This window comes from Lepisma saccharinum, chromosome 6 (genome assembly GCF_977018435.1).
Source record: "Lepisma saccharinum chromosome 6, izLepSacc3.1, whole genome shotgun sequence".
Classification (NCBI taxonomy): Eukaryota; Metazoa; Arthropoda; class Insecta; order Zygentoma; family Lepismatidae; genus Lepisma; species Lepisma saccharinum.
The window spans coordinates 10,137,330-10,153,229 of NC_139234.1; the positions used below are offsets into that span (position 1 = coordinate 10,137,330).

Here is a 15,900-nt window from a genome sequence, read left to right on the forward strand (position 1 = left end):
ACATTTGGCAATGCTATCCTTTTCTCAGCTAAAGTACTGAGTGGATGAAGTGGAGTGCCTACTAGGGTTTTCAGGAGTGCCACAGCTCCATCGATTTTCCCCAAAAGAAGCAAATCAAACCAGTAGTATGGAAAAATATATAGGGCTCACCGTGGGCGTTATCTTGTCTTCTTCTGGTGCAAGAAGAACTAATTACATTAATTTATTTAATTTGTATTCATTTTCCCTCTTTCTGTTTTTCTATCTTTGGATCCCTATAATTTTGCCTTCCTTCCTCTTCTTATGTCCAAGAATCTATTGATTTCGTCCTGCTTGCTATCTATCTTGTTGATACATTTTACTATTTATTTATTTAAGACTTTGTTTACATGGCAAAGTTAAGGCATTAATGCCTTCTCTTCCACTTAACCAATAACTATAGTGTTCAATTTTTTCTTTACAATTAATTGTATTCAATTAAAAAATGAAAAATTAAGTGACAATAGAAAAATAAGTAATAAAAGTAAAAGTAAAATTAAAATAAAATAAAAATAATACAATTTGCATACGAGGAGTCAAAAACTGTATTACCCATTAATCACAGTAGATTATTTTTTACTAACACAATGAAAAATATATCTGAAGAGAAAATTAAAAATAAATGCAGTTCAGTTTCTATATGAACACACACACACACACACACACACTCACACTTATACACACACAACTACCTATAGAGAAGACAAATTTCGTTAGCTAAAGGTATTATTCATTGTTTTCTGGGAATTCATTCTAGGTCCAAAATGTTTAACATGTGTAATTTTAATTATTTTTTTTTAATATTACAATTGAGGAAGAGGCTTGGATTTCGGGGGCAGTCTGTTCCAGTGTCCTGCAGAAGTAACGGTAAAATAATTGGCATAAAAGTTAGATCTGTGGAGAGGAATGGATAGCAGAGATTTATGTACTTACTACCTTCTCTCTTCCGTTTTCTCTCTCGTTCTCTCCTCCTATATGTTGTCTTTTCTTCTCTCCTGAACATTTTTCACTTTTCTCTTTCTCTCTCTCATTCAAAAGTTTCAATACCATGCTAAGTCTTGGACACTAAGTCTTGGTCTCGTCTCGAAGGGTCTGATGCTGCTCCTCCTTCTCGTCTTGCTTTTTACCAGGCCGTCCCGGACTGGGTACCATTCCGACGTGGCACTGACTCATAAAAAAGAAGCCGTAAATCCCCTTTCACACACTCACGAATTTTGCCGACCTCCGTGGCCGAGGGGTTATCACACCGCGGTACGTCACTGTCACCAACGGTCCCGTGTTCGAATCCCGGCCAGGGCATCGATGTTCTTGATGAGTGTCCCTTCATCAATTTCATCATATCCAGCGCTTGAAGTAAGAGCCAATATGATAATATTTTGTCGGCCCTTGTGCCCATTTGAACGAAATTCTGTGTACAAAGCACTGGCTTGTCGATGTATTGAACTAAAACCATTCATCTGAAGAATCCATACCCAAGAAACCAGAGTGCCCCAAGCTTTCACTCGTACCATTCAATGAGGTACCCGTAGGTAAGTAGAGAGAGCATTACTTTACGTAGTCACTGGCAATAAAACTCTTGGAATACCCGCTTCCCTGATTTCGTTGCGTATGCTGCCCAACTATATGGCGGTGGCAGAGCTCGCCATTGGAAACTTGTTATAAAAATCCACTCATCGCCTTAGAGTTACGCAACACACACACATAACGCCGTGCAGTGAAGCGGGTATTTTGGATCTAAATGTCTCGTATTTTTTACATTTATTCAGTGGCACAACAACAGGGGGGCATTGCCCCCCAACCTTCGACGGAAGTCAACTCTAGGGGGCAAGGGGGCAAACGTTGAGAACCAATGGCACCTGCAGGGGGCACAGAGGAGCAATTGCCCCCCTTAATTTAAAATTTTATGCAAATAAAAATACATTTCGTAAAATTTTCTTGATCGCTTCGCTCGCAATGCCTGCCTTTCTGTCTCGTCAAGTTCAGAGCCGTAGGTAGGAAGCGGCGGGAGTCGGCCGTGGACGCCGAGCGATCTCAATGACAAAATTCTAAAAGAGAGAATGTCATGTCATGGCGCCCCGTGAAATTATTTGCGCCCTATTAAATCAATATTGTTTTCAGTTGCATAAATTGGATCTAAAAATTTTCTTGCTCGCTTCGCTCGCAATTTCTTTGTTTCCTGTAATGGATTTAAATACCATGTCTTGTATATATGTATTGAATAAACTTTCAATAACTTTCAATACGTACACAATTTCCTGTTGGCATGTTACATTTGTGTTTTCTAATTTTTTTGTCGCTCCTTGTTGCATATGTGTAAAACATATCTATAGTAGTACATGAAAGTTATACATGTTATGTACAAAAAGAATTATCTTCGCATTTCGCTATGATTCATTTTCTGCCATTCAAAAATACAGTTTGTGTTTGTTTTTCACATTAGCTAATGTGAAATTGAACCTTCCATTGACAGTGGGCGGCCCCCGTGGCCGAGTGGTTAGCACATCGCGCTACGACGTCAGGGGTCCCATGTTCGAATCCTGGCCTGGGCATGGATGTTTGTGAGTGTCCATTCATCAATTTCATCACTCATCCCCATCTTCGCAAAGTAAAATAAAGCAAGTCAAATTAAATCAAGCCATTGACAGTTGTAGCGCGCACTACCCGTGGGCAAATTCGCCACTGTCTGTTTCATCGTCTATTTGATTTCATCATTTATCTTCAATGTGGCGAATAATCTAAAGATAAAGCGGAATATAATAACCAATATAACAATATAAATAATCAGATCCATAGCCTATAGTGGTGTTTCGAGAAATTTCGTAAGGTTGTGGGACATGACCGAAAATGGGCCCGTGACCTCCTTTTTTTTGTAGTCGGTGTTCTATTTCCCATCTTTGTATGCACAGCTTTATGTTATTTATTATTCATTATTATTTTTAAGAAAAAAAATGTAGATGAGGGAGAAGGTTTTTCTAACCCCTTCAATTCCATACTGGGTATGCCACTAATGAAACGCAAAACGACGTGTCCAGGAATATCGTAATGTAATGCCTTGGCACGCGCCATCATCATCAAAAACATCATTATTCATTGCAATTTCCAAAATTTAGAAAAAGTAACGTTAGTAATTTGTTAGCTCTGTTAGTATGCAACACTGATTACTCGTGCGCTATTTCACTGCGCATGGTTGGAGCAAAATAGAACAACCGAGCAAGAAGGGGACGTTGAAAAGACAGATAATTCCTTTTTGTGTCGCTAGCTAGAGCTATTGACAGGTGTTCTAGCCGCTGCACCACAAGTGTAAGTGTTGCATGTATGCTATGTGATTAGTGTAGTGAAATTCGTAACGTATAAGATGCGACATTTCCTCATCAACATATGGCAGCACTTCATGGTCTACCAGCTGATTGACAGTTAATAATTTCATATGACAGTTATTTGTGTTAGGTATCCTTAGCTCAAACCGTCATAGTGGTAAAATTAATAGCGTTTTCCTTACTTTATCACTGTTATTTTTTTAACATATGTAAGATCAACGTTTCAAATTAGTTGTAGATAAGTGACAACATTGGGTGAAAATGTGTTCTACATGGAAGATTTATATTTCACTTCATGCAATCGTAAATCTATGTAGTTTTTTTGAGGTAAGGAATGCAATTTGGTGACTTTATTGAAGTAATTGTATTAGTCCAGAACTTACAAAAACAGCTGAAATGTAAGCGGTGACTGACTGTACACCCTTGAAAACTTTATTTGATCGATAGATTTCAGTGTTTGACGAACGTGTTTATTTCAAAATGCGGAAACCATAATTTACCGAGATAATTAGCCCCAAAGTGTGACCAGTGTTCATCCAATTTCTTGTATCTGGAGCAGTTTCAGTTTTTTAACAACAGAACGGCCCAAGTTCCGATTGTTTAATTCAATTTCATCATGGTACACAGGCTTTTTAAGTCTGTTAGCACATACTTCGGAGTTTTAGCGATTACTTACTACGTGTTTGCTTGAGAATAGTATATTCGTACAGTGGGATCCATGTTCGTGCACTTTATTTGACCCAATAAGAGCTTCAAGAATTAAAAGAAAACTCAAAACAAGCTTTTGACAACTTCTGCATCAGTATACATAAAAATCCATCGCTTAAAAACACATAAGATGTGAGAGAAATATTAATAAAAATAGGCATGGACAATTTGCACAGTAATACTCATGGATCCCACTGTATATGATATTCTCTTGCAACCAGCCATTTGTTTACTGTCGTCTTTGTTATGGACTGCTGCTGCCATCTAGGTCATATGTGTGGTGCGAAGAGATTTCATAGTTAAGTTAGGCAGTTGGGTCTTAGTATTCAAATATCATCTCATCATGTTGGTGCCAGCCTAAAGCATGCCATCCCCCTTCGAGCCTCCTGTCGGCCTTAGTCTGTGGAATGCCTTGTCAAGGGCAAGCGGGGATATTAGCCTAAGGTACCTTTTCCATCTGATTTTCGCTTATAAATAGGACTTTTGGGAACTGCTAATTTCTTTATGAAAGTTTCGAATTTACTTTCACAATCATTTCCACAATTCTGCTATACTTTATCTTTCTTGTATGAATGAAAAATGCCGTGTCAATGGGCAATGTACTTTTTACAGATTTTTTTTTGCTGTAACATTCTGTAAGCTGTAAACAGTAAAAATCTACAATTCTGCAATACTTCATCATTCTCCCATGAAACTTTTAAAATGTCATTAAAGATTCAGAACCATTGCCAACAAAATGTTATATGTACGCCTATTAATCCAAAGAACATTGAAATTTCAACAAATCTAACACTCCTTACCAAATGAAACCAATCTAAGGGAAAACCACTGTCAAGAAATATACATACATACACTTCTTCAAGATGTGCAGTACTCGCTACATTGCTGCTGGGATGAAAAATATATTTGTGTGAATACATCATTATGCATGTGACCAGTATTTGTTCAGTTTGTTGTATCCTGATGCAATTTCACATTTTTATTTTTATATTTTAAAACAGTTGCATGGACAGGACACATATAAAGCTAAAAACGCATCATTAACCATAACACTCCTAACTTAACAACAGCCTTTGTTGTAGATCATCGCAGCTGTAGTTTTCATGTGTGTGTGTCCAGTTAAATTTTATGGTATACGGTAAAAATTTACTATCCTTTGGACACCTATAACTTCTTACTTTCGTCAATTTTTGACATTCGTACTTACCTATCTGCTTCGCGGAACATTCCTTAAGGTGTATTGACGTTTTTTTCATCAAAGTAATTGCAATTTTTCACATTACGAGTACTTCTTTCTCGTAGTCATTTCACTTGCCTGAGACACAATATGGCACGTACACCTTCCCACATAATCGCACGTCGTGCTTGTGTTTGTCGATTTTCATTCATTATGCAGTGTTTCAACCTTCGGAACCCAAGAAATACCCGTGAACAAAGCTCATCTGATCCATTTTTTTAATAACTTTTTCACATTGTTTTACGAAGGAAATTATAATGTTTCGTGGCGCTTTACGTGAATGGTTTTTGGGGCTATCCATTCCGGAATCGGTGGGAAATTTAAACTAATAAATTATTTTCGTTTGAAATTTTTGAGTCCAAATTTTCCACCGATTCCAGGCTTCGCCCCTGGGGTAATTGACCTACTGCCCCCAACTGCTAACGTGGCCCCGCCTCCGCTCCACTCCGGCTCCCCGGCTTTCTCTATTCGCGATTAAAATTAACCAATATGCCATCTGCCGGGAATTTCAGGAAGTACTCTAAGTAGGATACGTTGTGTTGAAGTCGTTTAAAGCATGGTGAATATGCGAGAAAGTAAGGTCTACTGTTCAGGATTTTTTTTTTTTTTTTGCTCTAAATAGTTTTATGGGTCAGAACAAATTAAAAGTTTTCATGTGTTTCCACCCCGTGAAATCAACAAAATGAAATTTGTTAATAAATCAGGGAAAACGTAATTGACAGAAGATTGGTATGGGGGATATAACACTGTAATTCGGCAAGGAAATTACGAAGAATGCACGAGTCTGCTTACTTTATTTATCGAGAGATAAATATATATTTCCATGAAAGTAAAGTTTGAAATTGTACTTTATAAATAAAGCTTTTTTTTTTTCGAAAAATCATGAAGCGTCTTAACCAATGCGTCCATGTATTACCGGTGTTACGTATGTGTGAAATTTGGAGCAGGTGCAAGTCGATTAAGAGGGAAGATGAAAATAGTTTGAGAATGAATTAATGTCAAATGTAACCAGAAAAAAAGTGGATATGCTAATGTTACTGTTTCATTCAGTACGATGTCCTTTTTCAGTGAGTATAGCCTGGTCATGAAATCGTGAATATTATTATTAAACCAGCCTTTCTCTTTCGAGAAAGAACTGCAACGATATGTTCGCAATTTTCTCCTGTCCCAGCTTTTCAAGTACAGGTCAATTTCAATTCCTTTATTTTCAAATAATTTCCGAAAACCCCAGTTACATGACGTGCAGATGATACAGCACTGCTTTGGACAACCAGTGCGTATAGATAGTTTCGTCTGCATTTTCCGTGTTATTTTTGCCTATCATAATTAAATGCTTCGTTCTCAGTACAGCTTTACGTTTGTTAGAGTACCTGGAATTCACATCGTATTCGCAATATTTAAAAATAATGCGTAATTTAAACCTTTTCTACCATGTCAGTCATGACAACACGCTGCTCTTTTGTACTACTGCTGAATGTAATGAATGTAAACAAAGATCTATCCTACTTAGAGCGGCCATATTGGAAGCGACACTAGCGCTCAGGTGGTCATTTTAATCGCGAATAGAGTCCCTGTTAATGGCATGTTAGAAATTGGCCGGAATCACCTGCCCCCAAATGAGCCCCAAATTTTTAAATTTGAAGAAATCCATTTCCAGGATACGGAAAGCTTACCTGAATTTCACCACGCATCCACGACATGTCATATTAGGCATTTACCCACAGCCCATTCCTTCTAACGAGTCGCTTAGATTCACTGCCACATTTTCGACATTCCTTTCCTTTCTTCACGTTCCAGTGTTCAATTAAATTAAAAAATCCACTGGATCTTCCACACCCGGTACGAATTTCACCATGCATACGACACGTCATGTTTCTAACTTTCGTTGCAAACACAGACAGTTCGAAACACTGGATACCCAATGAACATGAACAAAACACAATCACAACACGTGATGATGTACGAAGTTGTACGCACCAAAGGCTATTGTCAGTTGGAGAATTAATTTTCAACAATGAACATGAATTTCCCCTATCATACATTCCCACATCACACAAAACACCTTCCCGATGTTAGACAATACTACAGGAACTTATTACGGTAAGTAGTTTCTTGAAGAAATCTGTCTGAACAATAGTAAACTAGTACCGAAATTTTTACTAGTTTTCCGTGACATTGGTGGCCACTCATCACCATGTTGTAAGCTGAAACATTTTTTTAAATTGTAGTAATCCTTATGAATTACCCTGTATTATAAATACTTTTTATTTTTAGCTTCCCATGACCTCCGGATGCCACACTAGTGCAATGGGTTTCCACAGTCCAACAGCTTTGCTTCGCTCTGGCAGTCTTACAATCCTCGTCCTTGCCATATCAGTGAGAGGTATGCTGCTAGACAACAGGGCATCTGTGAATGAAGACTATTACATGTATGGTTCTGATGATGAACCAAGAAATGCTAAATATAGTAAGTATATTTGCATGATATAACTGTCTAATGTCATCATAAGTAAGGAGTGATTATTTGGGGACCACAAAGTGGAAGCAATACTCTTACAAGTCCATGCTGTACCAGCCTTGATAATCCATTTAATGTGGTACACCTACTGTAATGGTGGGAAGGACTGAAGATGACCGGATCCCTCTCCGACTTTCTTCATATTTGGCATGCTCACTTATTGAGGCCTCATAATCACGAATCTGAAGTTAAAAGTTGTCGGAAACGTCTAGAAATTGCAAAATAAGCGAAAATAAGGTGTTAGTTTTCGAAATGGAAACCGTCGATTTTTGCAAAAAATTTTTGTTTCACAAGCAAATATATATATTCCTGATACTACCACGACACCAAATTTTAACTATGTTTGCCTAACCTAACCACACATCAATGGTTCGTGGGGCTAGCGTCAATGGTTCGCAATTATTTTGCAATTTCTAGATCCTGAAACTACCACAACACGAAATTTTAACTATGTTTGCCTAACCTAACCACACTTCAATGGTTCGTGGGACTATCGTCAATGGTTCGCAATTATTTTGCAATTTCTAGACGTTTCCGACAAATTTTAACTTCAGATTCGTCAGGCCTCAATTAGTAAGTATGCCAAATATGAAGGAAATCGGAGAGGGGTCCGGTCATCTTCAGTCATATTGTAATGGTGTATTAGAGGAAATTATTTTATTCTTTAAGCTTGTTAACTCTGTATGATCCTGAAAGTTTGAGTTTTCTTGTAAGTGCACTTGTGCTCAGATAGGCTACTTGGGACTAGACCTACAGTTGAAAGTGGGATGTGAACCACAATGTGCCCCCATCAGGTATCAAACTTGGGACAATTAGGCCTTCAAGGAGGCCCTGAAAGATCCATTCTTACTTTTTTTTGGTGGGGTGGGGTGGCTGGAATCATCAACTTGAGGCATCTATATCCCTTCTTTCACGAGTGTGTTGAATACCAAGACTCAGCTCTGACTACCAAAGACCTCAGGTTCAAGCCCCTGTCCAATCATGGGTATTCCTTAGTTTGTGTCATAAATTTCACCTAATTGTCATTCACCCTCTTCATTGCCGTTACCCTAATGGGGCAGCCAGGCAAAAGATGGGTATAAATACAGAGAGTGATGTACTGGGAAAACACCCCTAACTTCTCTTTGGCGTAATGCATCCCAGAAACTACAAGTGTTCATGCCCTGGTACTGGGACGCAAGCAGAAATAAATAAATAAAAGAATAAAAATTACTCAGTTGTGATGTGTTTGTGTGTGTCTTGTGTAGTAGTTGTGCTGTCTAATGTGTTTGTGTTTGTCTTGTGTAGTAGTTCCTCCATTCATATTGGGGGTTAGGCGTAGAGCTGACAACTCTGCACTGTAAAAAGACATGTCAAGAAACAGCAATATAAGGGCATGGATGTTCCCAAGGTAAAATATTCCGGAGGTAAAATAGTCCCCCGTTCGGATCTCCGGGTGGGGACTACTTTGGGAGGTCCCTGGACTAAGGATAAGATCTACATTAGGAATAAGGATATTAAATTAGGCACCTGGAATGTTCTAAGTCTTTACCGGCCTGGGGCATTTCAGTGTACAGTTAATGAGATAGTTAAGTATAAATTAGATGTAGTAGCTGTCCAGGAAGTTAGGTGGCCAGGAGAAGGGAATTGTAAAACTAAAAATTATACTTTTTTCTATGGTGGTACTGAAAATCATAATTTTGGAACAGGGTTTTTCATAAATAATAGAATTATCTCGGCTCTTAAAACAGTAGAATTTATTAATGATAGGATATCATATGCAGTTTTACAGGGTAGGTGGTGTAAAATTATTTTAATAAACATACATGCACCAACGGAAGATAAAGATGATAATACTAAAGATGATTTTTATGCAGAGTTAGAACAGGTCTTTGATAAATTTTCTCAGTATGATATGAAAATTCTGTTAGGTGATTGTAATGCACAGATTGGCAAAGAAGAGACATTTAAACCCACGATTGGTAAAGAAAGTCTTCATGAATTAAGTAATGATAATGGTATAAGATTGATTACTTTTGCAACCTCAAAGAATTTAATTGTGAAAAGTACCACTTTTAAACATAAAGATATCCATAAATATACCTGGTCTTCTCCAGATGGTAAAACTCATAATCAGATAGATCATATTCTCATTGATAAGAGAAGGCATACTAGTATAATTGACGTTCGTACACATAGAGGTGCTGACTGTGCCAGTGACCATTATTTAGTAATTGCTAAATTAAGAGAAAGACTCTCAGTGATAAATCATAAGCAACAAAATCTAAAAATTCTAAAATTTGATACAGGAAAGTTTACTGATGAAAGAATTAAGAAAGATTACCAAATTAAACTGTCAAATAGATTTGATGTTTTGCAGGATTTAAATGATGATGAAAATATAAATGAAACAGACGTAAATAATAATTGGGAGCAGATACGTAATGCAATAGAATCAGCAGCTAAAGAAAGTATAGGATACCATAAACCGAGAAAAAGTAAGCCATGGTTTGATAATGAATGTCATAATCTAATAGAAATAAGAAATCAGACTAGACTTAGGTGGTTAAATAACTCTGATGATACAAATCTAAACAATTATAATAGAATAAAGCGAGAAGTTAACCGCACGTTTAGAAGTAAAAAAAGAGATTACTTGAAAAGTAAAATTAACGAAATTGAAACAAACAGCAAAAATAAAAATATCAGAGATTTATATAAAGGTGTAAATGAGTTTAGAAAGGGGTTGCAACCTAAAGTAAACTTGATAAAAGATAAAGACGGTGATTTTCTAGCTGACCCAAGCGATATTCTAAATAGATGGAAGAACTACTTTAATGACCTTTTAAATGTCCATGTAGGAGATAAATCAGAAGTAAATGAAGTCCACACAGCAGAACCTTTAGTTCCAGAACCTAACTTGACTGAAGTTAAAGATGCTATTAAAAGGCTAAAGAATAACAAAGCACCTGGCATTGATTTAATACCAGCTGAGTTAATTAAATATGGTGGAAATTCATTAATATGTCAAATTCATAAATTAATTTGTTTAATATGGAATAAAGAAGAAATCCCTCAACAGTGGAAAGAATCCATAATTGTTCCTGTGTTTAAAAAAGGTGATAAAATGAACTGCAATAATTACCGTGGAATTTCTCTACTCTCAACAACATACAAAATATTGTCTAACATTCTTTTAACAAGACTAACACCATATGCTAATGAAATTATAGGTGATTATCAATGTGGATTTAAACGTAACAGATCAACTACAGATCAAATTTTTCACATCAGACAGACACTTGAAAAAAAGTGGGAATATAATCAAAATGTCCATCAGCTATTCATTGATTTCAAAAAAGCATATGATTCGGTCAAAAGAGAGAAATTATATAATATATTAGTAGAGTTTGGAATACCTAAGAAGCTTGTTAGTATGATAAAAATATGCACCAGTGAAACAGAAAGTATAATTCGTGTGGGTATTAATATGTCTGACAAATTTACAATTCATGATGGGTTAAAACAAGGAGATGCATTATCTCCATTGCTCTTTAATTTTGCCTTAGAATATGCTGTTAGGAAGGTAAAAGAAACTAAAGAAGGACTAAAATTAAATGGTGTGACTCAGTTGTTAGCATATGCAGATGATGTAGACTTACTGGGGGATGATGTGAATACAATTAAGAATAATGCTAAAATATTTTTCAAAACTGCTACAGAGATAGGTTTGGAAGTTAACAAAGAGAAAACTAAATATATGTTTACAGGCCGAAACCAAGTGTTAGGTAATAATCAAAATCTAATTATTGATAACAACTCGTTTGAATCAGTTTCCAAATTCAAATACTTAGGAGTAATATTAACAAATGGAAATTATATTAAAGAGGAAATAAAAAGTAGGCTTAATTCAGGAAATGCATGTTACTTCTCTCTTCATAAACTTTTGTCTTCTCGTTTAATATCTAAGAAACTAAAAGTTAAAATATACAAAACCGTAATTTTGCCTGTAGTATTATATGGATGTGAAACTTGGTCCCTTACATTGAAAGAGGAACATAAATTGAGAGTATTTGAAAATAAGATCCTTAGAAAAATCTTTGGACCTAAAAGGGATGAGGAAACAGGCGAGTGGAGAAGGTTACATAATTTAGAACTACATAATTTGTATTCATGTCCAGATATTATTAGAATAATTAAATCAAGAAGACTTAGGTGGGCAGGCCATGTGGCACGAATGGGAGAGGAAAGAGGAGTTTACAGGATTCTTGTTGGGAAACCTGATGGTAAGAGACCTGTAGGAAGGCCAAGACGAAGATGGAGGGACAACGTTGAGATGGACCTAAGGGAAATCGGTAGGGATGGAAAAGAGTATATAGATCTTGCTCAAGATAGGGAAAGATGGAAGGCCTGTGTTGCTGCAGCCATGAACCTTCGGGTTTAAGAAGGCTAGAGAGTTAGTTAGTTAGTAGTTAGTTAGCTGCATGCCATTGAGAAAATCACCCAGTCCAAGTGATATGCAAAGGACATGTGCAGCTTGTCATGCCACTTTGGTACAATAGGTTGCATTAATTTCTTACTGTTCCTTATTCTGCTAAACGTGTTTTCAGTTTCTTAACAACTGTAATTTTTTCTTTGCAGATAATGGTGGCCACTATTCCAACTATATTTACAATAGTCTGCTTCCAGGTGGAATAGAGAAGAGGGAAAGTGAATTAGGTAGCCCCTATCATAATAGGTAAGGGTAGAAGATGTAAAGTGAACAACTTTTAGACTTACCTTCAACTGTTTAATCTGGGTCATTTACAGTGGCGTAGCATGGGCATTTCGGGTGGGAACGCCAAGTCCGAAGGAAATGTCGGCCCTTTTTTGGTTAATAATTTACTTATGGAATTAGTCGCTACAGGTGTTGTTTATTTGCCTGAAGTCAGCTGGGTTTGCAATAAAGCATCATCATCCATGCAGTTTTTAGCTAGAAAATTAGATGCCTAACTATGCAACAAATGTTTTGAACTCTGGTGTTTTATACCTTTCGGCATGACACAAATCATTATAAAACCTACCTGAATCACAAGCCTCTGGACTAGGGATGGTCAGATCCAGATCCTGGCGGATCCGAAATCCGGATTGGTTACGGATCCGGAATTTTCACATCCGGAAAATGCGACGACCGCAGCGAAAGAGTTAAAAAATGACAATTTTCCACATAAAAAGATAAATAGAGAAAAACTGCTCATTGTATGGAACTTATTTTAGCGTTTTCTGATAGCTAACAAATAAGTGGTTTGTTGAAAAAAAAAGTTTTTCCCAAATAACAATCACATGTAAGTAACGGGTGGGTCTAAACTTACAAGTGATGATAAAAAAATGCACTCTTAGTTTACTTGGCAATGTATTAATAACAAAAATGGTATGACAAGACACCGGTAAACTCGCAAGAAGAGCTCAGGGAGAGGATTTTAACAGCTGGTCAACACATCCAGGACACCATCACATCATGAGTTAAGAGACCAAATGTCCGTAAGAACCTGCGTGCCTGCATTCGTAACGGAGGTGCCCACTTTGAGCAAGACGTGTAATGTTCTTTAATTGCATTGTTGATTCCATTCACATGAAGATGAACAAAGTATTATTTCTTGTACACAAATGTGAATGTTAGCAACATTTGTACCTTGTTGGATAGAAGATGTCACAAGGAAGTAATTTAAGTAATTTGTACGCTTCGTGTCATACCATTTTTGTTATTAATACGTTGCCAAGTAAAGTAAGAGTGCATTTTTTTATCATCACTTGTAAGTTTAGACCCACCCGTTACTTACATGTGATTGTTATTTGGGAAAAACTTTTTTTTTTCAACAAACCACTTATTTGTTAGCTATCAGAAAACGCTAAAATAAGTTCCATACAATGAGCAGTTTTTTCTCCATTCATCTTTTTATGTGGAAAATTGTCATTTTTTAAAAAAATCAGTTGAAATTCGATTATCTCGAAAACTACTAATTTTCGTAAGGGGTATCATATGGTCAAATTTATTGCAAATTGTCTCTACTTTAACCCCTTTCATGGAATACATCTAATTACCAGTCACCCTGTATATATAGTGTGTGTGCGCGCGTGCGCGATTTGTAATTAATTAATACACTTACAATGGAGGTCTAAGTCTCCCCCTCTGATTTCCATGAAACTTGGCAGGTGTATACAATGTCAAGATGAGGAGAAATTGAAGTGGGGATCTGACCCCGAAACCACGTAAATATGGCATAGGTAGAAAAAGGGGCATAGGGCCTCTCTATACACCTGTCAAATTTCATGGGAATCGGAGGGAGACACAGGGGTCAGATGATCACCAAGTCAATTTGTCCTTATCTTGACATTTGAGGCGGGTTATGCCCCCTAAAACCGTTTTTTAACTGAAACAAAAAAAACACGTATTTCTTCCATTGGACCCCACTATACACCTGCCAAGTTTTATGGAAATCGGATAGACACAGGGGTCAGATCCTCACTTCAATTTGTCCTCATCTTGACAATTGAGTGGATTCGCCCTGTAAAACAGTTTTTTAACTGAAACAAAAAAAAAAAAAAAACACGTATTTCTTCCTTTGGACCCCACTATACACCTGCCAAGTTTCATGGAAATCGGAGGGGGACACATAAGTCAAATGCCCACTTAAATTTGTCCTCATATTGACATTTGAGGGGGTTTTGCCCCTAAAACAGATTTTTAGCTGAAACAAAAAAAAAAAACACGTATTTCTTCCATTGGGCCCCACTATACACCTGCCAAGTTTTATGGAAATCGGAGGGACACAGGGGTCAGATCCTCACTTCAATTTGTCCTCATCTTGACAATTGAGTGGGTTTCGCCCTGTAAAACCGTTTTTTAGCTGAAACAAAAAATACACGTATTTCTTCCATTGGGCCCCACTATACACCTGCCAAGTTTCTTGGAAATCGGAGGGACACAGGGGTCAGATCCTCACTTCAATTTGTCCTCATATTGACATTTGAGGGGGTTTTGCCCCCTAAAACAGTTTTTTAGCTGAAACAAAAAAACACGTAATTCTTCCTTTGGGCCCCACTATACTGCCAAGTTTCATGGAAATCGGAGGGGGGTTATCCGGATCTGGTTCCAGATCCGAAACTTTCAGACCCGGATCCGGATCTGGAATTTTCGGATCCAGATCCGTAACTTTTGGATCCAGATCCGGATCCGTTTGGCGATCCCTACTCTGGACAACAGTAGATGTCATTGTTGTGAATGATCCAACTAATGCTTGATTTGGTTTATTTTACTTCGCTTTTCTGCCACTTTTGGTTAATTGCGAATATGAATATGAGTGGTGATGATATTGATGAAGGGACACTCACAAAGAATACCCGTGCTCACCCCGGGATTCACCTCTGTCGTCTTGGCGTGCTGTGCAAAACACTCTGACACGGAGGTGGGCGGATGATCCAACTATCGTACACTCTACTAACGTAACAGTGCTGATTAGTAATTCAGACCACTGTTTATTATGTCTTGAGAATGTTGATAAACATTTTAAAATAATTTTGTCCAGAGACCATTCAATGTTAAGAGTTTTCAAATGAATGCTAAACATTTCCATTGACACAATATTAAGCAGTTACATAATAACGAAAGAAATAATAACCCGCAAAACTATTATATTTTTTTTTTTATTAAGTGGTAGAGCAGGCACAGGCTGAACTTCCACCACGAGGACTTCAGCAACTTATGTGACAAAAACTGTGTTGATCTTTTAGTTTTTAATGCACATTGTTGTTCGTGCGATAAAATATACAATGCAGTGGCCATTAAGAAGTGCTATATTTCAGTTTGGTAAAGTTATGTCAGTCAATATTGCGTATTGTAGCAACACATAGCACGAGTGGCACGAGCGCGAAGAACCGGGTAGGACTTCTACCGCTGTCGTCTACTTCAGAAGGCAGGAAGGTCACGTGAACCAATCACCGTAGTAGCCCTCTGCTCCGTACGCTGGCGTAAGAGAGAGCATTTGGGTGCGTGCTTTAGAGATCCAAGCTTTCCCTCCAGAAAGGCAGCAAGGAATATAGGGTCCTTGTACGCCGAACCTGCTCGGCGTCCGGCCAGGAAAGGC

General features: G+C 37.4%; 1 protein-coding gene across 2 annotated transcripts in view; it reads left to right on the plus strand.

Moving 5' to 3' along the window:
* The first annotated feature begins 3,194 nt into the window (after positions 1–3,194).
* Positions 3,195–15,900, plus strand: part of LOC145988557 (uncharacterized) — a 38,361-nt gene continuing 25,655 nt past the window's right edge. The window contains exons 1-3 of one of the 2 annotated variants that reach the window (XM_083123491.1): positions 3,195–3,318; positions 7,555–7,747; positions 12,419–12,515. In XM_083123491.1, coding sequence (XP_082979617.1) covers positions 7,561–7,747; positions 12,419–12,515 — 284 coding nt within the window. In that variant the 5' untranslated portion in view covers positions 3,195–3,318; positions 7,555–7,560. Of the gene's footprint in view, positions 3,319–3,494; positions 3,663–7,554; positions 7,748–12,418; positions 12,516–15,900 lie in introns of those variants that run through there. The other variant, XM_083123490.1, reaches the window with a different exon arrangement.